The following is a 27380-nucleotide window of genomic DNA, read 5'->3' on the forward strand; positions in this document are numbered from 1 at the left end:
CTGAGAGATGAAAAATTACTAAAAACAAAAACAATAATAATTGGTTTATTAATATTGTTTTTACATAGCAAACACTGTAGGAGCAGCAGAGGACCACAAGTTCTGGAGTATGTCAATGTGTGTGTATGCGCATGTGTGCGTGTGTGTTGTGTTCAGCAGCAGGGAGGAATAGCCGGTCCTGTTTTCTCCTTTGAGTTGGCTACGCCACAGTCACACGGGCAACTCATCACCAGTGACCAGTAGACTTGAACATTGCTCCAACTTGACAATTTCTCCTCAGCAAAAGGCAAAGAAAACACACTAAATAATCCTTCTTATTGCCCAAACATTCAGAATAAGAAATAAAAATATTTAAATATTTGGATGGCATTCATTTAATAAAGGAAAACTATTGCCTTCTTTCATTCACAGAGGGTAGCCACATTTTTACTTTTATAGTGACTCACTCAGGATCCCTCCTTTTCTACTTAGCTTTCCCCTTGGATAAACAGTTTAAAAGTGCTATAGATACGCCCCGTCCTCCGTCCAATTTTAAAAAAAAAAGTATTCCTCATTGCCTTTTTATAGGTGTCTTCGCCAGTGAAATATATGTGGCAATTACTTTAACTTTACAACATTTTATACATGAATTAAGGCCAATCCTATTCTTACAGTATGTACAGTACCACCACAAACCATGGCTACATAAAAACACAATTATTTAATTCATAGATCCAGTTGTCCTCTGAAATGATAATGTGTTAGTTCCTCAGTTTAACTCGATGTGCCTTGAGCCATAACTCCCTCTTGTGTCCACAGTTTGTTTTTCTTTTGCCAACAGCATGTACAGTAGTGATTTAGTTTGTAAACGTGAAAAGCCAAAGAGAAGGTGCCGTTTACTCCTCATCTGTGCAAACCTGAAACGGATAAACAGGAGATGTTGTGAGGGCTGGCTGAAGACAGGTGAGTCTTTTTATTAGCTTTTCAAACAAATAAAATCTTACACATCTATTACACACAGAGATTTTTTCAAAGTGGTTATTTTTCTTAAATTTGACGATTATGGTTAGCAGCTAATGAAATCATAAAAATTCTCTTCAAATGTCAGGTAAGGAATATTTTTAAAAAGTATATATTAATACATGAATTTTATGGCCATATTATTATAAAAAGTACCGTAAGCTAAAATTTCAGCATTGCTTACATTTAGCCAAGTTAGCATAGCTATTTATCAGGTATGTTCGAGCACTTTATGTGTCTCTGCAGACAAACGTTCTGCCAGAAATACAGATACCAGATTCATGACCCTGTACCACTGCTGTGTTCGATAATGGTATAAACCACATGGGGAATTTATGGAGTATCGACAAGAGCAAGATGACAGACAAGAGAACTAAAAAGGCAGACTAGCAGAAGACTGCTATTTAAGCAACTTGGACATTATAACATCTCAGCAGACTCCCAAGGTTGATCAAGTCGTCATGACTACAGTATTTTAGGAAAAACAAGGCCAGACCAAGTACTGAGACTTTATTTTTAGCAGTACATGAAAATACTTTTCAATAGACTGCCATTTCTGGATTATTGGTGTGATGTAATATTTTATCTTAAACTGAAATTTGGGTTTTTGTGAGCTATAAGCCAATGCCATCAGAAATAAACATTTGAAATAGACAATACTTTCCGTATTTACTCTTTATGAGTTTTATTTATTTTTTATAAAACTCGAAGGTTATAAAGGGAGCTTTGAAATTGAAAGGTAATCTATTTTACCTTGACAAACGGGTGGTCAAGAAGCATGCTGGCTGTCCAGCGGCATTTAGGTTCGCTCTCTAAGCAGTGACCCAGGAAGTCCTTTCCCTCCGTGCTGAGCTTCTCAGGGATTGGTGGTTTGTGGCCCATGCCCACTTTGTACATAATCTGAAAGTTGTGCTCGTACTCATGCCAGGGCCTCTGCAGATGCAGATAAACATCACAAAGTAAGTCATTTCTGTGTGGTATTTTTTTTTAAAGTTTTGCTTTGTTGTTCAGGTGAACTTACTCTGGTGGGAAGAAAAGAGGAAGTAAAAACACAACACGTTTAGGCCTGCAACTGAAAATAACTTCTTTTTTTTTGGACAGTTTCTATTATGTAGAAAGCAGCCTTAACCACAATCAGTTTTCACTGGAGGTTTGGCACAGTGTCAAACTTCCAGTGAAAAGGAAACTTTTTAAAACATTGAAAAATGTACCTTTACTAATTTATTACAAAAAAGTACAGAGAGCTACAAGAGTATGTGAGAACTGCATCAGATCTATGGTTAGTCTTGTTTTATATAAAACAAACAAAGCTATGATACTTCATGTGTAATGAAATGGAAATATCTTTTATTGCTTACCTTTCCAGTCACCATCTCAATCAGGACGCAGCCCAGGCTCCAGATATCTGCTGCTCGCCCGTGACCTTCCCCCTTTGCTCTTGTGATAACTTCAGGTGCCATATAGGCTAGAAAATTTGAACACACAAAGCGACAATATAAACTAAGACTGCATTAATGCAATGATGTTGGATAATTTGGTACAAATGGCAGCTTACTATTATTAAATAGATTCATACAACACAGTGTTGCAATCTAGAGGCAACATTTAACTTTGATATTTTGGCTTCCAGATAATGATGTTTTATCTTTTGATCTTCAATTGCTCTTGTATGATACTTTATCTTTCAAAAGGTCTTCAAGATTTTTTTTATTTGTGTGCTTCAGATTTTTTTTAAAAAAAGGTTGTGTACAGAGTAATGTGTAAAGTTTAATAGCTTAGACATGATACAAATGAAGAAGTAATCTTTGACACTTATTAAGTTGTAGTAAAACAATGTGTTTTAGTCTTGATCAAAAAGGAGACCGTTTCTACAAATCTCAGATTTTCAAGGAGCTTCTTACAGAGATGAGGAGCACAGAAACTAACAGCGTTTCTATCCTGGAAACACTGTGTGATCAGGTCTTGAAATGCCTCAGGAGTCTCGATGCTTCATACCTGAAAGCACCTCTGAAATGTATTTAGGCCCAAAGGCTAAATACATGGAAATAATAGAGAATAGCTCTCTATTGCTATTCATAGCAGTAGAGACCAATACTGATATTTTAAATCTTTTTTTAGAAATGGTGGATCCAGTGCAATATGTTCTATGGTCAACTGCAGCTGACTTCTCTATTTTATAGAAAGCATCACAATAATCCAAACTACTGAAAAGAAATGCATACATCAGTTCTTCTGTGTCCTGTTTTGTCATTCTGACAAAACTTTTAAGATGGCAGTAGTCATAGATTTAAGGTGGATGTTAACATTTATCATCATGATGACACCGAGGTTTCTTGCACGCTCTGTGGTTTTTAAGCCTCGCCGATTCTAGATGGTTACCCTTGCATTGTTCAAAAAACAATGACTGCATTAGGCTGGGGGAAATTCTGACCTGTCTGAATATTAGAAATGACAATTTCAAGTGACACAAAATAAATAACATGAATAAAGTTATGTGCCCTCAGCATATATAGCTCTGGAAAAAAAGAGACCACTGCAAAATGATCAGTTCTCTGATTTTACTCTTTATAGGTTTATGTTTGAATAAGATGAGCATCTTTTTTTTTATTCTATGAACATGTCTCCAAAATTCCAAGCAAATTTTTTTTATTTATTTGCAGAAAATGAGAAATGGTCAAAATAACGAAAGAGATGCAGTGCTTTCAGACCTAAAATAATGCAAAGAAAACAAGTTCATATTCATTTAGAAACAACAACAGTAATGTTTTAACTCAGGAAGAGTTCAGAAATCAATATTTGGTGGAATAACAATGAGGTTTATAATGGGGTTCAGTTCAGAGGTCTCAATTTTTTCCAGAGCTGCATATGCTAAGAAAGGCTGTAGTGCTCTATAATTTGTGCTACCGGACATCTACAGATATTGAAAAAAAGTGGGCCTAGGATGGAGCCTTGAGGAATCTCAGTTGTGAAATTTGTTTGCTAAGATTTATAACTTCTAAAAAGCTACTGTTGGTCTGCCACATAATATCTGGACCAATTCAACAGGGGTGCAGGAACTCTGAGGTGAGATGCTATTTCTTACCAGCTGTTCCCAGTGTGCTGTTCACCTCCCCTGGCATGGTGTGAGTGTTGTTCCTCAACTTGACTGAGCAGCCGAAGTCACCCAGCTTAATCAAGCCCGACGATGTAAGAAAGATATTTGCTCCTGTCACAAACAAAAAAAATACAAAACCCAAATTAATAATATGGTGACTGGTGAGAAAATGTTCCACTTTTTCTTTGAAACATATCACATGCAGAATAAGCATTTACATAAATCCAAAGCTGACCTTTGATGTCACGGTGAACAATGCCATGCTCATGGAGAACATTTATGGCTGTAGTGATCTGTTTACTGTAAAGCCTGATCACGTGTTCCTGAAGCCCCAGTCTGGAAACTTCCTCCAGAGTTCCTTCATCACAGTACTCCATGAAGATGTACATCTCCTCCTACAGGAAAGCAAACACGCGCTCACACCAACACGCTTCAGTCTGCAACACACACTGCCTTGAGCATGTGGAAGGCTCTTACTCGATGGAGCTCCACTCCAAAGTATCGCACAAGGTTTGGGTGTTTGATGCCTTCAAATATTTTCAGCTCATCAGCAGTCTCTTTGATGGTTTTGTGATCATTTGGCTGGAACCGTATCTATATATAAAAAAAGAAAATACACTTTATCTGTAGCTCTGTTTCTGTGTTCTTTAACATACTGAAGATTTTCTGTGCCACATACCTCCTTCATAGCCATTAGCTCTCCAGTGTCCACATTGATGCAGGTGTACACTTTTCCATACTGACCTTCACCTGTTGTTACATACAAAATTATGACATTATTGTCTGCAGATGTACTATATCATAACCAAAACAGCAGTCAAACACAGCCATACCTATCTTGTTGCCTCTCTGCCACTTGAAAGTCACCTTCCTGAGCCCAACATGCATGCCGTCAGACTTTGGTGTGTGACACACTTGACCAATTATGTTCCGCCGCTTCATCACGGCATAGCGCTCGTCTTCGAATAATCGAATGGAGCGACGGACGGCCTCCATTGGGCTCTGCCGGGCTGTCGTGTCTGCCACCACAAAAGGAGAGTCAGCAAAATGTCCATTATGTCTGAGCTAACGAGTCAAACTGCTCTGAATGAAGCAAGCTCACCTTTGGATTGGCTGATGAGGGTACGGAGCTCCCAGCTTCTGCGTGCGGAGCTGTTTGGATCAGCCTTTGGATATGAAGGTTCTGAAACAATCGAGACATTTTTTTTTAAGTTGCATAAGTTTAGGCAAGCAGGTGAATATCTGTCCTGCAGATCAGTGTGATCTCCCACCTTCCTTGTCCTCAGTGGGGCTCGAGTGGCGGCTCAGTGATTTGAAATTTAATTCTGCTGCAACTGTTGAAAGACGATCATTCTCATGGAAACTGGATACCCTGAGAACAATGAAGGAAAAGTTAGCAACCCTTCTCTCCAAACACACACTACTGCCCAGAACAGCAAATTTCAGTGAAAGGGTTTCTCACAAAAAAATAAAAATAAAAACGACTTTATAATTAGTAACAATATAATGCATTAGGGGGCTTCTTTGAATTCAATAACTGTGAAAATCTGCACCTTATGAAAACCTGCAAAACCCATTCATCTTTTAAAATAGGCTATTTACCATTTTAAAGCCATGGTTAACTTGACGAAGATAGTATTTGATCCTTTGTCATAATTTCTCATGCATAATGTCAGGAAAACATGTAATTGTGAAACTCAATGACATCATCGATTATGATTAATCCATGTTTTACGTATTAAGCAGAATTTTTATAAGCTTTGGCATTTTTCATTTTTAGATAAATGAAAAACAGAAAAACAAAACCCACAAGCAGCCGAGCATGCATTAGAGACAGTCACAAGGTTAGACAGCGGGAACAAAATTTGTAGGTATTATCCCACTCACCAATAAGTCATAACCAAATTGAAGCAGAAGTCACTATAAAGCAGAATATTATCTTACTTACTGCAGTAAGATATTATTCATTTTCATTCCATGCACAACAACCAGTCTTCATATGACCAGTGATCAGGATTTGTCTAATCAATTTTTGGGGTATTTGCAAAGCTTTGGATAAACTTTAATGGCTGCAAAAGGTGGAAAAACATTATATTCTTAGATTTTATGAAATTATTTGAGAACTTCATTAAGTTCCATGCATGTGTAGTTGTAAAATCAGTGACAAAACCAAAAAAGAAAATGCCTCGGCATTAATAACTTTTAAAACCCTTACACCTGAACCAAGACTTCTCTAGAAATCAAAATACTTGATGTTACTTTTAAATAAAAAAAGGAAATTAAAAATCAATACATTTGCCACTTCAGATTGGTTTAGCAAAGAGGATTAATAGAAGTTTGGCAATGAAAGCTAATAATCAACCAATAAAGATATACGAGTAAATGGTAGAGATGCAGTCGAGGTCTGGTGACTTTATTTGATCGATTTTTAGCTCTGCTGCCAATGATGACTCAGCAGCTGTCAAATCATTCCAAAACATGATTTGTTTCCTCAATAGTTGAACGCATCATAAGAAAACATGAGCAGGTTGCAAATGCACTGTAGTATCAGGAAGGTTTAAAGAGCTATTTAAGAGGAAAACTAATTCATGCAGAGACATCTGTGGTTCATCTGGGCTGCCAGAGAGAGATTGAGATATTTCAGCAGATAAGAGGAGGCTGAACACATTACAGCAAAGCTTCTCTGTTCAACCTCAGTCATGGAACATGCTGGACTCAAAGTGTTCACACTTTTTTGGGAATCTTAGGTACTCGACATTTCCTAAGGGTGACACACATAGACAGCCATTTTCTGGTAATGTTTTCTATGAAAATTGCTAATTTATAGCGGATGCTAAAGTCAAATTAAAAACATGTTTTGTTTTTCGATATTAATGAAACCTGTTTTGCAAGAATGCCTTGCGGAGAAGCAGCATCAAGTCGCCTCTGCTCCTGGAATAAATTAATTAATGCCCGCTTGTGGCAAGAGGGAGAAAAAAAAAATTACTTTTTTTTTTTTTTGTAATTTGAGGTCAAGGCTGTACAAATATTGGATATTGGCCACAAAGTCTGTGTGACGTGGTAGCCTTTTTTATCACACAAAAAAAGTGCCATGGATCCATCCTTAGAATCAAAATCAAAACATGAGACAATTCCTCCATCAGTGTGGAGAACCTGTACAACGGTGTCGGTTTGACACTGCGTCACGGGGCACATTCAGGGGGCAAGGCTACCTGACATCGCTGGGGCTGCTGCTGGGTCTCATGGGGCTGTGCTCCCCTGAGCCCTGAGGGATGGGCCGAGGGCCGTTGGGAACCAGCTGGTTCCGCAGATCACAGGGAAGGCTTCGAGAGCTGTGTGGCGAAAAACACAAACTGAGGAGCGCTGCCTTGGGAGGGGTACGCAGTTTGTTTTAGGATGTTTGCTGATGTACATGTGTGTGACTGGTTGCGGAGCAGACACACTCACTCGCTCACACTTTAAATGTATGGAAAAAAGAAAGAAAAAGCAGACGGTGTCTAGAAAATGCAAAGAGCTGCTCAGCTATAAGAAGTTAAGAAGCAGAGCCATGCACACCAAAAACCAAATTATAACAACCTAAACTGTGGTGACCTACTTTAAATTTTCAGCACTGGGGATAAACAAGTTGGGGTTTGGTGGGTCGCTGTGGCAGCGGACTGGAGCAGGAACCTTTACAGGCCGAGGACTATTCCTGGGTGCTGGGGGGGGAAAATCATATTAAACATCACATCTCCTACAAAAAGAAAATCTTGAACTCTTTATAGATTGAGTAACAATGTTTATAAGCTAGAATTAGCCTTCCTTCTTTTTTTATCCAAGGATGAGCGTGGTCATGTTTTCAGCATCAAGTTGTTCCTACATTATGTCTGAAGCCTTTATGTGACACTTCACATGTATTTCAATCAAAATTTAACAGGTTTGATCAATGACATCTGTGGGATTTAACTTAAAGATGCAGCCAAAGATTTACCAAAAAACAGTGGGATGTGAGGAAAACCAGCAGCGGCCAAAAAAAAATAAAAAATCTTAGAAAAACATGCTACAATGTCAAATTTTTATGAGTCCAGAGTTATTCATAGGACTGCTTTCTTTTTCTAAACTTAGCCAACACTAGCAAAATACAGATGCACCTTTGTAGCCAACAGCATAAATGCTACATATGCAATCAAATTGTTAGCTGCCCGGAAGTAAAAAAAACAAAATGACAAACATGACGTTTTAAATAGCTAAAGTATGTTTACTCAATCGTACATCATAGAGCAGAGCAGGTTACTGAATGTAATGACAAAGTTTAAACTTAAGGACCTAAATATCTTTTGAAAATAAATCCCTTTTTTATATATACAGAAATATTAATACTAAGGGTATTCTTCATCTCATTTGTTTAAAAACAATTATACTATTACTATTCTTGGTAGCTATTATTATTCAGTCGGTTATTTTACTTTGCAACAGAAATGACATAAAAATATGACAATGATGATGATTCTGACTTTGTAAACCTCAAAAAGAAAAGTGGCATTTCAACATCTACTGCAGAGTGTTGACAGAAAAATATGAAGTCACCCAAAATTCATAAAACAAGTGACTGCACAATTCAGATTGTAACAGCATCTGGAAAGAGAGCCAATGTGGGACGTCAATGAGATGCTGAGCCGAGGAAACAGTCAGCTAAAAATAACAGGAAAGGTTAGAAAACTCACTCAGTAAAGTAGCCTAGAGGGCAGAAAACACGCTGTTGCTATATAGTTTAGTTACAATTACTGTAACTAAACAAACAAAACTTCTGTTATTTATCTTCCTACGACAACAAACTTGCCGCCGTATAAAAGAAATTAAAAATCTATCTTAAACCAACATCTTATATCACAAGGAAGCATCTTACCAAAGTACAGGCCAGTAACGGGGCTGTGAGGTTTTCCAATCACGTGTCCAATACATTCATTCATCAAAGCTTGCAAGCTCTGCAGAAAGATCTTTTAATTAATACAACTGTCCAATCTAAGCACAACTTCAGCACAAATATAAACACAAAGGCGAAGAAGAGAATCGGGTAATCTCACCAGGAAGTCATCCTCTGGTAATGCTGATATGAAACCAGGTTCAATCGCCTGAAGAAAGTCAAAACCCTGAGTCGCCCACCTGTAGAAGAAAGAGCACGTTTGAAGATTTGCAATAACACTTTTTTTTGTTTGATCTGTAGATGAAAAATTGCTCTATTAATTATGTCACAAATATGTAAAATGATTGATGTGGGTTCTGCATGTTTTTAATTGTAGGCAAAGCTAGAAAATATAAAATAAATCCACTTGAAGTAGGAAATAAAACTATTTAAGAGGATGAACTAAAAAGCAGTTCTTTGATGTTTGTTTATTTTTTTGGTAAGAGGTTTCAGTAAAATTAGCAGGTTTAGCTTCATAATATCACATTATGTCCATGAGTCTCCCTTCAAGATGCTCTAATATTGCCAGATTGATTTATTAATGTTTTCAACAAAAACAGGATTAATAAGCTGCAGCACTGGAAGCACAATCAGAACCAACTGACGTCTGTTCGTTACCAGTAGCAACAGAAAACAGGAAGTTCATGAAGTGTTCAAAGGAGGATTTATTAATAATATCTGACATTATTAAAAAAATGTTTAGCTGTAATAGTCTTCATGGTTGCTAATTAACACTGTGAATGTAAGTTTTTGCAGCACAAACTAACAAGTGACAAGTAATATCAAAATAAACAGTAAGTTTGTGTTATCCCAGAGCTTTTTATTTTTTATATTAAAGGTAAAGCTCTGTGTTTTTAAAAGCTTTCATATCAAAGTGAGTAAACAAAACACGAGCCAGAACTCAGCTCCTACCAAAAACACCTGGATCCTCTGGGCCTTGGTTAGCAGGGGACCCAGCTTGGAGGAAAAATAAATAAACTAAAAAACAAAACCAAACAAAAAAAAAACAAAAGCAGCACACTTTGAACTCTCATATAGTTTAACTCATGAGTGTTTTTGATCCTGAAGTAATTTTAAAGAGATGAAGAGAAAGATGTATTATCTCGCTCCTTGAGAGGGATTTTCTAGATGCAGAGAAAGTGCTTTGATTCCTATGAACATTTGAATCCTGCTCATAAATACTTAAGATCAACATATCTGGGTCACTATCATAGAGTCTCACCTGGGCTTGGTGCCTCTCCCACTCTCACATTTGGTCAGGACATAGTTCATCCATTTGCGTGCAAAAGCTATGTACCGCTCTCCAATCCTCTGTCGGAACTCTCCTGACATCAGACGGACGACCTCCTTGTGGTACTGTTTTTAAAAGATGTAAGTGAATAATAATAAAAAAAACAAAGTAAAAAGTTGGACGTTTAGGCTTTTTCTAAGCATGTCAACTGACAAGAGTGGTCTTTGTTCTCACCTCAAAGGCAAAATTGTAGCCCTGTATCATTGCTTCCCTGTAGTACTGATGCAGAGTGGCTGACTCAGATTCCTCCACCTCGGCCTCAATCTCTGTGGTGAACATGTACTCCACTCGGTCGATGGCTGTGCTTATTTTGATGCATAGCTGCAGGGCTTTGTTCTGCAAGGAGGGTTTAAGATGAAGATCACTTCTTTATTGTTTTAATTACACAAGTATTCAAAACAACTGAAACTAGGAAATAGATTGATTAGAACATCCTGGGTTATGACACTGACTGCTGCAGATGTGAATGGAGGCAATACCTCCATAAATAAGCCTGGGTGAAACTGGTACTCATAGTCTCATTCTATATTGCTATATTATAGCAATATAATATGTATTGCTATATTATAGCAATACAGAATGGAAATTTGGGGTAAATCAAAACAGCTACAGTATGAAATGAAAGTAGGACATTGATGCACAGCTGTCTCTGCAACTACACAGAGGATATGCAATACCTTGAGATCTTCCAAAGCGCTGGCAATAAGAGGCTGGCTGGAGGTTTGCTCCCGGCTAAGGGTCAGCACATCCTCCATGGACTGCTGGAAAGCCTTCCGCTGGGCCACCAGGTGAGCTGACTGCATCACAATCAAGAGCAAGTTCTCAACCTGAAAACACAGTAAAAACAGGAGGAAATCATGTAAACAAAAACGCGCAAACACCCACACAGATATCTAGTCAGAATTTCTTCAATACCTTCATAGCTCTTAGAGTGTCAATGGCTTCCATTTGTGGGACCAGTTTGAGGAGTTTGCCATCCCACCGCGCCCACTCAGGATCTGTAGTGGAGTCCCCCGCTCCGTGTTTGCTCATGAGCAGGTAAGCATCATCCTCAGCCATCTCGTCGGGCTCTTTGGAACAGTCCTTGCCAGCGGCGGCATTCAGAAGCTGCAGGATGAGAGGCCGCTGATCCTTCAAGCCACAAGGCACGAAAACCTGGAGCTCTTCCAAGCCTGGAATCTGAATCTGAGATGGAAACAAAGAGATAAGAGTTGAGGACAAAGCGAATAAACTGATATGTGAAAAATGAGCAAAAACCAAAAAGATCAAGCCCACCTTGACATAGTTTTTCTTTTTTAGTGCCTCGAGAAGACAAGGCACCCCACTGGTGATGCTAAAATCTGCAGCAACTTCCAAATCCTGTACAGTATGGAGAAAAAAAAAGTGTTCAAGTTCTTTAGTCAAATACAGAAAATAAGCAAGCACACACAAACTAAGAAGCTAGATTTACGTAAAAGACTTTATTTCTGGTGATTCTCACCTTGCGGAGCATTTTGGCAAAACCCAGGGCCTTGGACGCCCGTTCTCGGGCCTCATGGAACAACTCTTTTAAAGAACGGCTGGTTTCAATAACCGAGCGCCTGACAAAAAAAAAAAAAAAGAAAACAGAAGCAAAGGGTGAAAAATAAACTAAAGAAAATGTCATCTTTCAAAAATCCTTTTAAATATGATTGTGATCCCCCTCAACCTGATCTCATCAGAGGCCGTGCTGTCATCTGCACTTTCCCAGAATTCATTGCCACTTTTCTGCAAACCAGCATCAAGAAACTCTCCAGTAGATTCCAGCAGCATCCCAGCAATGTTGCTGCAAAGACAATAACAGTCCTATTATTATATGGGTTGATGGGCTCCTCCAAACAACTCTTTATTTGATGTCAATTGCGTTTTCTGATATAGTTGTATTCCTACCCTCCCAATTTTTCCATACAGTTTTTTTACTGCCACAAACAATGTGTTTTATTTTCCAATAAAATGCATAATCGAGAAAAGGGAGAAAAATTAGACCTTTTCTTCTCATTTTATTTTTAGGCACTCTAGTATCTAAAAATATTTTTGCTGCATTTATAGTAGGCGTTTCCCTACATCTGTGCAGAAGATATTGTGGAAGACTTCAGAGTGAAGCATTACATTGTGTTGTGTTTCAGCTAAAATCCTAATAAAATGCAGCAAATATTGCATTTGGAAACTGTCAAAAACATGGAAAAATGTTAGCGCACAAATGGAACTGCTGTGACTAAAACAAGCAGTCGTTCGTTTTTAATTTAAATGGTTTATACTTATTTTTAATTTCAAATTGCCATTCTTTTAAAGACTCAAATATTGTGATTTTGTTTCATTTCAGTGCCATTTTCTAAAGATATAATTAATATTGGTTTTCTACATCAATATGAAACACACAAAAAACAACCACAAACTGAGCTAAAAAAAAGTGCTGACAATCTTAAAGTGAAATGGAAGAAACATTCTCTCTAATTACCAGCAGGGGGTGTCGATAAAAAAAAGGAGTTATTTATCTAAGAAAAACGATCTTGCTACTTCAATTATTTCTAATTTCGAACACATTTAATCACTAGTTTGACAATATGCTTAGTGAATATGTGCTACTACTTCTCTGTTGACTTGATGCTATCAAAGAAACATTTTTTTTATTTATTCATTTGTATCCTATTCTGCTGCTTCTGATTTCATTTGAAGAAACCAGTAGACAGAAAACCTCTCAAATGAAAATACTGCATGAAAACCCTCGTGAAGGACAGTAAAGTTGGTACTCATTACTGTCGCTGTTTGAATAAAACATCACCGAGCTTAGCAGAGCAACTGGATATACTCTTGTTTCCAATAGCAAGCAAATGGAATGTGTATTATACAGTTTCGAATGTTGACGCATATTCTGGTGCCGTAGAATGACTGATCACGCTGAAACCTGAGCACATTTAACCTGAACTCACCAGAAAAGTTCTCCGGACTGCGCCTCGCCTCCTCGGATGTAAGGAGTGATGGCCTTTGTGAATTGCCATTCCTCCTCTAACAGGTTCTTTAAGCTGTGAGAGGCCTGAGGCAGCTGCTGCAGCATCCTGATCCAACTGCGCATATATTCAAAATAAACCTGCAGAAACAACAGATGGCACACAGCCACATGGTTCATACTTATGCACACCTAACGACTGAGTTTTCAATGTTTTTTTAAACAGGAATTACACATTTATGGTAAATTCTCCTCTAAACCTTACATCAGAGGAAGGGAAATTTTGAAGAAATACATACCACCAACATCTTGTGCAGATCTTCTTCAAAGTCGTCTATATTGGCATTCGTTTGCAGGCCTTGACCATCATTTACAACGCCGTGCAGCATAAACTGATAATACTGCTTCATCAGCAGGCCTCCTTTTAGAACCTCTTTGCACTCTCGCACCAGCTGCTTGATGCTGAGTAGTGAGGGGTCTCCAGCGGGTCTCTGTTCCAGTCGCAGTTTAAGGCATTCGTGAATAACATTGAGGAGGACTCTGCACAGCACGAGGAACGCCGGTCGGAAGGATGGGAGATCCATGTCCCGCAGGTCCTCCCAGGACACCTGGTCAGCTCCGAGCTCCGGATCAGTTTGACTGGAGCACGACATGTGGCGGGAAAGCTCTGGCAGGTAATCGCTGTACTGCATGGGGTCTGGGAGGTCTGCAAACTGCATGTGGAAGGCACACAGAAAAGACTTACTTAAAACCTCACCTCCACAACATGTTCATACAATATGGCTCTTTGGTCTGATAAACCAAAGAAGAATGTTTAGTTCTTGCGGCTAAACATTCAAAGGAAACAAAGAACATGTCTCCTGCTGCCTTACATCTTAACCTTCAGCTTTTAGATAAGGTGATACTTTGCTCTAATTAAGATCATAACTCATGTTTTGTTCCCCTTCCCTCCATTTGTGCTCATCTCATTAAAGCATCGTGTGTTGTAAACCCTGAGCTGAGATCACTTTTACTTTACTCATTGGTGGGAACTTCTCTAATTTATGTTTCACTAAACTGCTAACATGATAACAATATAAAATAGCTCCGAGGCTGCTTTTATTCCTCGACAACTTCAGACTGCAAACGGAATTTCTAAAATACTTGTGAAAAACACTGATAAACAAAATAGATAATCTACGTTTCTCTTGGCAGTTGAGCATGTCCGTTACTTTGCTCATCCACTTATTTGCTGAGAAAACTGCATGTAGCTGAAGAGGCTAATTCAGATTGTATCATTTCCAAAAGTGAACACAAAAGGTTCATCAGCTTTCCAAGAAGTGCGGTTTGTGAAAATGTTTTATTTTTAACCAAGATAATAATTAATCAGGCACAATATTATGGATATTGTTTAGAGCTGAGAAAGATATTGAATTGCAATTGTCACTGCAATCACAACTGCAAAGAACAGCTTAAATGTGATATTTGGACAGCTATAAAATTTCAGACAAAATACATGAAAGCTCTGCTATCCATTAATAAATTTGGCCACAGAGATTAATTTTTGAAACTGAACTTATTTGTGAAAAGGTCTGAAAATCATATTATAAATTAATCTATGTATGTTTGTATTGTTTTATGGGTATTGCTCAAAGCTTTTCAAAAGAATAAGATTGGAACATCATAGATGTATGTGACCTTAACACCTCACAGAGTCAGTTTAAAATAAACTGACTCTGTGAGTTTGTAAGTTTACTAACTTACAAACTAAATGACCAGTCTCTATTTTCAATGAGTTTTGTTTAAATGTAGAAAGAACATCAAACAAAACACTAAACATTGATTTACATCTAAATGAATGAATTTAGTATTTTATCCTCTTCAAAGTCAGACTAGCTCACAAAATCAAGAAATTAACTTGTTACAAATACTTCTGATCTCAGCTTGGTAAACTTTTAAAGCAGACCAGTCCTGACAATTAATTTCTCCACCACTAGGGACAAGATCAAAAGGCTGCCAAAGGAAGTAGAGCACAGGTGTCAAACTCCAGTCCTCAAGGGCCGGTGTCCTGCAACCTTTAGCAGTGCCTCTGCTGCACCACACCTGAATAAAATAATTAGGTCATTAGCAAGGCTCTGGAGAACTGATTGACACAAGGCAGAGGTAATTAAATCATTTCATTCCAGTGTTTTGTACCTGTGACACATCTAAAAACTGCAGGACAGCGGCCCTTGAGGACTGAAGTTTGACACCCCTGAAGTAGAGGATAACAGATCTGCACAAGTTAGTGTATTTTGTTTGGTTAGAAGAACAATAAAATAATCATCTGTCACCAGTTTAACAGTGGCATCATGTGGCCAGCAGCTCCTAAGCATTTGTCTTTAGGACCATCTCCTAATGAAAACATTTTACTGGCTTTGAATGTGTTTAAGAAAAATGCAGGTCTTTTCATTCACAGAAAACTATGTACTAATTTGGAAAGCAAGGCAAATGCTAATCAGACACATGCTGGTAGCTAGACTTTGATGAAATGCTGCTGTCCTGAGCAACAGACAGAGTAAGAAGAAGTGTTTCACGGGTATACAGAAAAATGCACCTTTTGATCCTTTCTCACCACTTAGTCTTCTTGGGTACAAGTGCACACAGAGATTTAGTGCAGAGTTTTTTTTGTGTGTTTTTTTGTTTTGTTTTTTTCTTATATTTTATTACTTATGTTTATTTTGAATTATACAGGCTATATAGTTAGCAATAAAAGTGGAAAATGTTTTTCACATCACAAAAACCTGGCCTTTTAACTAGGGTGTGTCCATTTTCTTGAGTAACCGTCAACAGAAAATTAATGGGTTTGATGTAGAAATGTAAATAGCTATACAACAGTTCTGTGAAGTGAAAGTCGTTTGATAGTCTTACCTCCAGTGCAGGAGTGTGTCGAAGCAGCGCCGCTCTTGCCCTCTGGAGAGAGCGATCCATCAGTTTGTGCAGCCGAAGTATCAGTTTACGCAGTCCCATCTGTTTCAGAGCTTTATCCACAAATGGCCTGTAAATAGCTGTGGGGCAAAACACATCACCTCCTGCAGCCGCTTCTGCACTTCCAGAAATGGCGGCCGGGAGGAACTCCTCTTCTGACAAGAGGCGGGAAAATTTAGGCGTCAATATGGGAGACAGTTCTTCATCTGCAAGATTTCCAACTTCCACGTCAGGATCTCCATCCTCAACGTCACTTTCGGGAGTAAAAGTGGCCGTTGAGTCGTTCTCCTCATCTTCCTCGTTCTCTTCTTCATTTCCACGGGAGCAGCGAGGTGAGGGTATCTCGAAGACGGGCCACCCGATACGCGACAGATCATGGAGGCCCAACACTGTGGCCATAACTCGCAGCTTCTGGTTGAGGTCTTGGGTGATGTTGAGCCAGAGACAGAGCGCCTGCACTCTGCCTTGGAAATCTCGAGCTGCGTATTTTTCATAGTCCTTCTGAAGAGCCTGCAACGAGGGGTACAAAGCTTCAACAGACTCCAAGAGTTCCATAACCTTCTTGACCTGCTCAAAGGCCAGCCGCTGGCGTTGAAGGTGCTCCCTGCAGTCGACACCGGAGCCGAGAGGCTCAGCGGCGTTCATTGTGGACGAGGGGCAAGCACTGAAGCCCCAGGTGTCTACTCCACAGTGGTTGGTCTCCGCTACAGCAAATGATTTCTCCTCAGTCAAACAGAGTTTCTGGATTGTTTGCGACTCCAAACATTGAGCTCCTTTCAGGCTGTCATAGTTGACCTTAAAGTGCAGCACTTTGTTGATGATTTCTGGGATAGCTTTGCGTTCAGTGAAGAGAAAAAGATCCTGATCGCTGGTGGAACGCCTTTCATGCCATGCCTGCAGCTCCAACCAAATGACCTCATTGTTGTGCCCCATGAAAGCCATGTTCTCCAAACCCCTTTGCTCCTTCTCCTTCCTCTTAGAGGACATAGATGTGAGCTTGAGCAGCAGGCGCAGAGTTTCAAAGAACTTGAGGCGGTCAGCAGGACAGTCCGTCCTGGATGTTTGCCGGTGGGTCCGTATATGAGGCATAGTAACAGGCAGCTTACAACTGCTGCAGCCTAGGCTCAAGTAATGTTTCCGTGGATCCATGCTGAAATGGCCCGTCTTTCCGAGTGGATCTAGCATGAAAGAATCTTCAAATGTCCTCTTGTGGTCTCTTTCTGTAGAGCGAAGTGTGGCCCTCTGCTTTCTGCCCTGCTTAAAGCTGACCTCCTCAGTAGTCTCGACTGGCTTGGAACTCTCAGTCTGGACAGATGGGCTAAGATCTACTGGATTTCAAGCAAAAACCAAAGTCAGGACAGTGAAGGAATTTTCCATAATCTTTGACAATAACAGCTTATAAACTTGCCTTTGTTTGGAGATCGTCCAGCACCTCTGGACTGGCCACTCCTTTGTTTGCCAAACATGCGTTTCATCTGACGTTGGGTATAAGGAGGAGATGTGCCATAAAGACTTTCGTCTTCCTCGCTATGAAAGTCAGAGGAGTCATCAAGCTCAGAGTTCTGTTGGGACACATCTTCCGTCGGCTTGGCCTGCCTATGAGGATCATATGAAAGACGGAAATACAAATTATCTGGGCATGAGTTGGAGTTTTATATTTACAGAATCAAAAATAAATTGGAAGAGATGCTAAAGTAAGTGTTCACCAGTCAAATCAAAAGCAAAACCTTAGGCACCAAAAAGAGCAAACTGTCTTCAGTAGGTTGCACCATGCACAGTAAACCTCCTCTAAATCAAGGCAGACATGTTGGCTCAATAATAACTACACTGGATCTCTGCAGCAACCAAAAGTAGAGTCTGGCAACTTTCTAAATGTATAGCAGTCTGAAGATGTTCAGATAGGATAATAACCTATGGTGAAAATGGCAGCTCAAGCAGCTGAGTATTATCATCATCATTAACTCTGTCTGCTATGTCAGCAAGTTTTCCAACGACATTCAGTCAATTCTGGGAACAACACTGTTTTAAAAATGTATAAACTTGAAATGGTGAATTGTGATGAAGTTTAACTAAATGTGACGTGACTTAATAGATGAGCACCAAGAAAGACTGGATGGATTTCAGCTTGAGTGAGCCTGTCTGGTGGTGGTTGGTTGGTCAGAACATTATATATATACATATATATATATATATATATATATATATATATATATATATATATATATATATATATATATATATATATATATATAGCGCAACAGCTGTGGTTATTTCTCCACTGATTTGCAGCAACACTCAGCAACAGAGAACCTCGAGATTCTGGTTGTGATGAACTAAATAAACTCAGATATTCTATTTTGTAGGGGCTGCACAGTGGTGCAGTTGGTAGCACTGTTGCCTTGCATCAAGAAGGTCCTGGGTTCGATTCCAGCCTGGGGTCTTTCTGCATGGAGTTCGCATGTTCTCCCTGTGCATGAGCGGGTTCTCTCTGGGTACTCCGGACAATGTTATGACAATGGACTCTTTGCAGATCAGCTTCCGCGTTCAGGGAAAAGCGGCTCGTTCGCTTCCGGTCTATTGAAAATGGCATTTTACATTAGCTGCTTGCAGGGTTTGCCCAAGGTTACAATTAATTATGTACATCGATCCAAAGCCCCAACAAGTAAGCTGGAGAACGGTTTTAAGATGTACGACTCGTTATACACGAAGGTAAGTTTTATGTTCCTTAAACTTTGTGGCTAACATTAACTTTAGCTTATGCTAGTAGGCAATATTCTCAGACATTTTTCTCATAAAAATGTGCTATTTAAGTATCTAATCATTTTCAATCATTCTAATGAACAATGTTTTCACCTTATTTTGTATTTATTTTCAAGTATATCATGTGTGTTTATTGTCGTTAGTGTCAAACAGAGACCAAGTAATGGGGGAGATTACAGTTCGGGCTTTTTGCTTCTGAAGCATGAGGAAGCACAACAAGCCCATAGCTTAACAGTAGAGCAGCTCTGGTGTCAGAGTTCTAGTTCAGCTGACTGTTCAAGTTCAAAGTTGTTGTTTTTAGGAAAATATCACCGTGTTCCTTAAGGTCTCAGTGTTATTTAGTTTTATTACTTTTGCTATTTGTGAAGCAGGATGGTGTTTACAGCAGTGTTTACAGGTGGATCAGTTGCTCGGCTGTCTGGCTGTGGTCCGCTCACTCCTTCCCATACAATTGCTCTTTCAGGCTGAATACAGAAGTTGGTCCATGGAAATAAATAACACAGGACGACTCCTTTATTTACCATCCATAAAACTAAAACTACCCCCCGTAGTTTTAGTCTGAAGAAGCTGATCCGGAGTGAATGAAGGCTGCAAACTTTGCGGCTGCAAACTTTGCTGTGTGACGTTAGCTTTAACTTATCTCGACGAACCTCACATGATTGTGAGTAACCTCACAATCATTGGAACCTCAAAACACTGTCCTGAGCCGTATGCAACGAAATTTCGTTCTGTATACACCCTGTGCATGCAAAATGACAATAAAGTCAGTCTAAGTCTAAGAATATTTACAAGCCTCTTCTTCTTCTTAATTCAGGATTGTTTGGAAATCCATAAAAACTTAAAAGCCCATTATACTTGAAAGACAATGTTCATGGTATTGCTTTATTTGCTTCTGAAATACGACTGACTTTTCTAGCTGTCATAGTAACTCAAAGTGGAAGCAAGAGAGCCGCATTTCACTCATGCGGATAGTGTTTCAGCTAGTCACACTAACTTCCTTTAAATCTCGACTAAAAACCCACCTGTTTAGGATTGTATTTGAAACGTAATCAATTACAAATTTAATGATGGAACTTGACTTCATGTCATGTTTTGATTGTTGATTCTATGTTGCATTGTGTTTCTGTGTTTGATGTGATGTAAAGCACTTTGAAATGGCTTGCTGCTGAAATGTGCTATACAAATAAAATTTGATTGATTGATTGACGTCAGCACTGTACATGCAAAGAGCCCATTCCAAGAGTCCCTTGCTGACAAGGGGCTCCCCACAAAATAGTTTTCTTTTAGTTTATTTGTTTTTTTTGGGGGGGGGTTTACAGAAATAGAAAAAACTGAGGCTTTTATCACACTTAACAGTCAGGTGAGTCAGTCAGCAGCAGCTCCATCCACTAATACCAGCATAATCCACTCCCTGCAACCCAGCAATAACAGTTCAGGGAGGAGGAGGAGGAGATTGATCTTTTCACAGATTATCTGTTTGATAGCAAACTTTCACAACATGGTGACAGCTTTAACAAATATGAAAAAAAACATATTTTTTTATTTAAGTTATATACTCCAGCTTGAACAAAATGCAACTACATAGGATTTTTGAGAAGTCTAGATTGCTTCATGTATATTTTGCAAGTTGGCTATGACTGTTGCTGGTGGGGAGAGACATTTCAGTAAGCTAAAACTAATAGCAATAAAAAATTTAAGCAACCTATTTGCATACAGTATGCAGACTGTTGCGTTTAAAATTCACTAGCAGTAAATATTGTGCTAGTATCAGTATTGGACCAAAGAAAGCAAGGCGGTTGCAAGCCTTTAAAATTGTGATGCTTTTGATGGGTTAGATAGACTCAAGAAATTGTAACAGCAGCTGCAAAGAGGGGCCCAATTTAATTTTTTGTCAAGGGGCCCAAGATTCCTGGCAGTGCCCCTGCCTCTGATCCCAGTATAATCAATGACTTCTCACAACAGAAAGGTTAGGAAAGACTTTTTCAGTGCTCCAGCTTTATCAACTTTCTATTTTAATGATGTTTTACTCTTCACAAGTCAAAATTTAAAAAATTGAGAAGCTAATCACAAATATTGAGATGGGTGTGAATCTACTCAACATAAAATATTCAGTTTTATGAAATACAAAGAGCTGTCTGCAGAAATAAGTCAAGAAACATGGCTTGTATGGCTTCCTTTTGGGAACCAAGAACAAAGGGCACGCTTTCCCAGATTGCAATGTCAAGAGCTTTGTCCCCCAATGTTTTTCTTAAGCGTTTTTAATAGGATTAGAAAGAAAGGCCGGAGAGCTTGACCATTCCCCCTCCTAAAAAGAACTATAAGAAAGACACAGATGAAGAGTTGAATGAAAATGGGTTACATCTATGCCAATCCCCATGACTCCCGTCATTAATCATCTAACCGAGAAGCATTCCCCAACACGTGCCTGTTAACATCTGTGTGGTGGAAACATAAAGGGGAAGGGCTGGATCCCTTTCCCTGGGGAGAGTGTTAGTTAAAGGGAGGCGAGGGGGGTAATACGGATATCAGTCGCTGAAGCTTTTTGAGGAGGCGAAGAGAGAACATCCAGATTCTATTGCCCATCTGCCCCAAAACAGAATATGTCAGACAAACACACAATGAGTCTGCAGGCAGCTGTAGACTGACATGTAGGGTAAACGGACACCTGCTGCCAAATCTCTATGTGCAAGTCTAGAAGTACCAACTAACTTAGAGGCAATCAAGAGATTAAACGCAGATGGAAAAGTTTGAAGATTTTAAAAGTAATACTAGTAGTCAAGAGATAAATCCTACCAGGATAGTAATTCTAGAGGTTTTGTCCTTTTTTGTTGAAAATGTTTGTATTTGTGCAAACATGGAATACATTCTGGACCCAGGACTGAGAGCTGTCCAGTCACAGCCTATAAAGTGGAAAAGAAATCACAATGTCATAGCAATTTTTTTTTCTTGTAATAAAATACAATTTTTCCTCATGATTTACCTACTTTCAAGCCCCAAGCTGTTATGCCAAACTAAACATATTTTTTTAAATTTTGAATAAGAAATGTCAATGAACAGGAACAAAACACAAGTATGATATTTTCTGCCATGTTAATATAATGTTTATCTTATAATTGTTTTTTCGCAGTTATCAAGTATTAAATGATGTAATATATAGATACAAATATATTCTGGAAATATATTTACTAGCTTTATTTAGCTAGATATATACATAGCTAAATAATTCATATATAATCATATGTATATGTCATATGGACTATCATCCATATGGTAGTCATGAAGTTTATATTTGCTGTAACTGCATATACCTTCTCCAAAATCTGAGATGTTGTACATGCCTTTATGCCACCAGCCTTTTTTCCAGTGGACAAAAAGTGCCCTTCTGAAATCTGTCTTTTTTATACATAGTGTATTGTGTGTGGCCCAAGACAGCAGATGGTGTCTTGATTTGAAATAGGGATATATACATATGATGTTCAAGCTGTATGTGAAAAAAAATCTCACACTCTGGTTTCATGTGCAACACAAGGTGTCCTTTGTTCCACTTGAGCATCTGCCTCCCAAAATGTATGTGCCATAAGGAAAGACACAAGTAGATCAAGTAATCCATCTTGTGTCAGAGCAAATCCCACTTAAAACAATCACCTTAGACAAAAACCTGGATAGAACCGTCGCCCTGTAATACTGCAACTACGTATTTTACAAACCGGTTGAGCAAGTAAACATTTGCTGTGTCTGTCACAGTGATGTCACAATAATGATTAGGCAATGTAAACATTGAATAGATATTCAACACTGCTCAGTCTGAAGATAAAAATAGCCCATGAATACAAGAGAGAATTAAACCAAGTTTTAAAAAGAGATGCTTGTCGCAGAAGAGCATGACTAAATCACTCAGGAATGAAATAAGAACCATTGACGCCATCACGGCTGGTTGTTTGTCAGGTTACCATGGGACATTTCAAGCACACAGTGTGCAGTTTCATCAAAGGACGAGAAAAAATTTTTCAGATATTTTTTAAAAGAAATATTTCTCTAAACCCACGCACAGACTGCACAGAGAAAGTTCCAGGGCCTTTGTGTCCTGCAGTTCACCACAACCACACTATGGTCCTCAAGCTGCTCCCTGCTGGCTGCCACTAGTGAATTATCACTGCAGATGGTGTCTGGCTGCTCTCAATGGCTCATCTGATGCCTCATTGGGAGTCCAATAAAGGCCAGAGGAATGCTCGTGCCCCCGAGCAGAAGCACTAAGTGAATAATAAACAGCACAAAATCGAAAGTCTCTTCTGAATAGCGACAGAAGCGCCGATACTGAAGGCTGCCAGAGTCGGGGGCGGGGGGCTGACCTTTGACACCAACCATCCACCCTATTGTAGAAGCAGGGGGACTCTATTGTGTTGATGTGACACGTGGCCCGAGAGGCCCACAGTTGAATGCCACACAGCTGGTTAGTGAGCACACTTGCTTACAATGACCAAACTAAAGGGGATTTTTTTTTTTTTCAGGGAGAGGAAGAGGAGGAAAAGGTGGCTGGAGTTTTGTAAGAGCACACGTTGCTCTAATTAGGTCAAGCAGGCATAGCTGAAGCTCTGCAGGCTGAGCACAAACTTTGATTACCCCCCACTGCAAAAAAGCATGCGTCCACTAGCTACTGCTTTCAGCCCCGGTTAACTGCTGGTGTTGTGCCAAAAAATAATAAGAAAGAAAAAGTGTGTGCACTCGTAATCTCTTCCATATGGAGGTGTACCTCATGCATTCTGCAGCATGAATCACTGATCCCATTTGTACATACTGTGATTAGAGGGCAGAGAGAAGCACGGATCAGTCCTCGGATCAGAGTTCGTCAGAATTCACAAACAATGAGCACAACGTACTTGACCACACCCATTTGCTGGAACAGAGCGACACTGCCAGGATTGGACCTCCCAGCCTCTCCAACATGCAACTCTGCAAAGTATGCTGTTTACATGCAACAGCAGAGATCTCTTTTTTCTGCACCATATCATGTCTAATGCATAGTAAAATTACAGAGCAACTAAAGTAGAAACTAAACTGTTGTAATGCCACAGTGGAGGCCAAGACTAATAACTCCACGTCCCATGGCATAAATAAGGAGACTTTTTGCAAACTGTGTTGTTAACAGAATTAGTCAGTGATTTCTATCCATCTTCTGCAACTTGCATCAGACAATGCAGCTGTCTCCTCTACCTTTTAAACTCATTATGAGACTGTGCCATCATGGGCAGCATGTACAGCTTTCACTTTCATTTGCAGGCATGTGTGTTGCAAAAAAAAATAATCAAGAAGAAAAATCCAAGATGTGTCTATGATTTGCATCTCTGTATCAGCTGACCAAGTTTTTAAACACAGAGATACTATTGTCACAAAGGAAATGACAGATTATAGAGACAGAAGGTGAGAAAATGAGGTTTTTTTTCTCTAAAAAAGCAGGTGTGGGCAAAGATAAGATGCAGTTAGGAAGCATTAGAAGGGCATCCATCTGCATTCTGCAGCCTGCACCAACAGCAAATGTAGACATTGAGTTCTACCCAAATAGAGAGGCTCTGGGACTCCAGGCAGCAAACTGCAGCACACAGTGCACCACATCCTGAAATCTCTGGAATGCCTGTGAGCCACAATGTCTTCAGACGTACTGAGGATGAGGCATTATTGACAAAGGACCTCTGTACTTGCAGAGATAGAGATAGCCTTCAATTGCAAAGTGAGCACATATCTTTCTCAATATAGCTGTGAGTTTGAACTGAGCTGCCACGCTTGACAAGTGGCGCAAAATAAAATTTAGTTTTGCGTCAGTGCATGCAGGGGCACCATTTCAGCCTTAAAATGCAGTTTATTTGCGGAACTCTGCGCTCCATGCAAAAGAGTAGGAGTGTTAGTTCATTGCAAAGACTGTGGGTCTACACTTTCCAATAAAAGTGGACGATAAACATGCACCAATCGATCGTCCAGGGGTTCTGAATCCGCCAATTTTCTTCTAATTGTCAGGCCAAATGCTAAAAACACTGATATTTTTTATTTTTATTATTCGTGGTCATTGAAAGCATCAAAACTAAACAATTTCAGTGAAACTAACTGAAGTCATCCCCTTTGATTAGAGATGCACTGATTAGCTTTCTCTGTGTAGATGCCAATCTTCTGATTTGGTATTCTAAGGACTAACATATGAGAGCAAAAAAATGCAAGTCATTTTATAAGAGTGGTAGTTTTGAATAAGGCTTAAAACGAAAAGATTACAACATTGTTCCCAGTCATGAATTGAAGAAAACATGTTTAATGTTTGTCTATGGCATTTATAACCAAAAATAGTGGGAGCTGCTTTTAATAATCATTTGAGCATTTAATAAACATGAAAAAATATATATAATTGTTCAGTATAGGATGACCCAACCACTAATCTGAATTAATCAAGGGAAAATAGTCGTTTTCAATCTCCGGTTGGTGGATTGGTGCATCTCTACTGTTTGTTTCAATTTCAAAGTAATTAGAAAAAGGACAATGCAAAGTTGCAGCTGCAGGAAAGCAATGTTAGCTCCAATTGGATTTACTTTGACTGCAGAGACCAGCAAATAAACTACTTTAAACGTGAAATGGCATCTTCCTTTCTTCCCATTGATATGCGCATCTCTTTTTTTATTGTGCTGTTAAGACTTTAATGGAAAAATAACGTGTTTAAGGATATATCCTTCTGTGCATGAATGGAAATGCATTTTGTTTTTCATTCATTTTAGCGTAAGTAAAACATGCTCCCGCTATCAAAGCACATAGCACAAAAGCGAGAAAAAAAAAAGAATCACCGTGTCAGATCTCAAAAACTGAAGTAGGAGTCAAAAATCCTGATCTCTAATGGGAACGGGGTATCAAATGGTGCACAAACTAAACCTGATTGTGACGTAAAAGCAAATGCATTGAGAGTGGGTCATACTTATAGCTATTATTATTCGTGCAACTGTACTGGACAGCAAAAACATCAACATGGCCAGCATTGCGCAATCACTGAAGCTGTTTGTGTATTCACTTCGACTAAGTGGCCGCAGGAGGCAATAACAACTGGCCTGTGCTCAATCATTAGTGAAATAGATCACTAAAAATGCTCTGTTTATTTACTCAAAACTGAGATTGTGGCAAATGACAAGGCTTGATTCTCCATGACAAATATCCTCAAAGTTGCTTTCTGTGCAAACAAGCGACTGCTTGTAAGGAGAAGGGAGGAGAGGGGAAGACATAACAGCGGATTCCTGAGTATCTGTCGGGGGAAAACACGCAGCAGCATTTGCTTAAGGAGACTTGCATTCATGGCAAACGTTTAAAAATAACTGAATTCGTTCACCTGCGAGCATGCAGAAATGTTGATAGGAATCATGCAGGGTGATAAAAAATGAAACAAAAAAAACAACAACATTTGTATCTGCAAATATTAATAACAATTGCATAAACTATGCGAATAAATGTGACACAGTCCAAAAGGTATATGTGCACAAACCGTGCAGGAAAGGTGCGAAAAGTCTGGATTAACAACAACAGTGGGAGCAACATGCTAGCTGAAGTCAGCAAAGTTTGTGGGTCGCGGTTATGATGAATTACAAAGTCTGGAAAGCTAGAGTAACAACTAAAGCGCCTCAAAATCCACATTACGAACATATTTTAACCAAATCTTACAACCCGAGTTCTGTCTATGTGTGCAGATCAACTAGCGGGTGAACAATAAACTGTCAGGCTACATGAAGATGTTAGCTAGCTGCTCCCTGACATGTCGCTTCACAATCCCTCCCGGTGTTACCTTCATCGCACGCAGAGCATCCCCCTCTTCGCTGTGGACACCAATTATCCGCAGAGGTTCGGAAATCCGCATAAATGTAGCAAGCCCCCACCCCCTAAAAAAAAGTTTACAACTCCACTGTTGCAAATGCAATAACTTGCACACTATTTGACAGGAAGTCGATTTCTGGTGGTGTACGCGAGCGCTCCCATAGAGCTTAAACGCGGATCCCTATTTGGCAAGGCGAGCTACTGCTGGTGAAGAGTCTGTTCAACAAATCCAACATACCTGCTCGGTTTGTTGCGATCCGGAGGCTCCATAGCAAACAAGTGGCTTCTTGCTCCTACCCGTGCATGGGCCACACCATCTCTGATTGGTATTTGACACACTTTGCACCGATCGATCTTTGCACTGGAGGTGGATTTTGGTCTCTTTAAATCACTTTCTATCCGCCGGCACGGTAGACTCTCGCTTGTGCGTATGCTGTCGCCATCTTTCCAACGTTCATTGAGGAGGAGTGCCACAGCCTTTCATGACTACGGCAACCCGGATAGGTCATTTCTGCTGTCATATCAACTGAGAAGGGGAACTTGTTATTATCGT

General features: G+C 39.4%; 1 protein-coding gene across 4 annotated transcripts; it reads right to left on the reverse strand.

The window, feature by feature from the left end:
* Window positions 1-29: 29 nt before the first annotated feature.
* map3k4 (mitogen-activated protein kinase kinase kinase 4) lies at window positions 30-27289 on the reverse strand. Of its 4 annotated transcripts, none has more exons than XM_023327303.1 (26): window positions 27066-27289; window positions 17646-17833; window positions 16181-17562; window positions 13591-14004; window positions 13275-13432; window positions 12014-12130; window positions 11807-11906; window positions 11602-11685; window positions 11242-11511; window positions 11004-11153; window positions 10501-10662; window positions 10258-10391; window positions 9157-9235; window positions 8979-9057; window positions 7689-7791; window positions 7306-7425; window positions 5365-5465; window positions 5196-5276; window positions 4927-5112; window positions 4773-4843; window positions 4571-4687; window positions 4329-4488; window positions 4082-4204; window positions 2358-2464; window positions 1753-1932; window positions 30-896 (listed from the first exon to the last, which is right to left on the reverse strand). In XM_023327303.1, the coding sequence occupies exons 1-26, from the start codon at window positions 27095-27097 to the stop codon at window positions 876-878; spliced, it is 4719 nt and encodes a 1572-aa protein (XP_023183071.1). In that variant the 5' UTR covers window positions 27098-27289; the 3' UTR covers window positions 30-875. The 4 variants fall into 4 exon arrangements, with proteins under 4 accessions (XP_023183071.1, XP_014327444.1, XP_023183073.1 ...); XM_014471958.2 differs by having other exon boundaries at window positions 16181-17565; XM_023327305.1 differs by lacking the exon at window positions 27066-27289 and adding an exon at window positions 26799-26936 and having other exon boundaries at window positions 16181-17565.
* Between the last annotated feature and the right edge of the window lie 91 nt (window positions 27290-27380).

The sequence above is a fragment of the Xiphophorus maculatus genome, chromosome 22 (assembly GCF_002775205.1).
Source record: "Xiphophorus maculatus strain JP 163 A chromosome 22, X_maculatus-5.0-male, whole genome shotgun sequence".
Taxonomy (NCBI): domain Eukaryota; kingdom Metazoa; phylum Chordata; class Actinopteri; order Cyprinodontiformes; family Poeciliidae; genus Xiphophorus; species Xiphophorus maculatus.

Coding starts and splice junctions, on each gene's coding strand:
- map3k4 (XM_014471958.2), bottom strand. CDS start 27,097: ATGGAGCCTCCGGATCGCAACAAACCGAGCAG. Junction 14,005..16,180: donor GACACACTCCTGCACTGGAG/GTAAGACTATCA, acceptor TTCCACATGCAG/TTTGCAGACCTCCCAGACCC. Junction 2,465..4,081: donor CAGCACACTGGGAACAGCTG/GTAAGAAATAGC, acceptor CAAATTTTCTAG/CCTATATGGCACCTGAAGTT.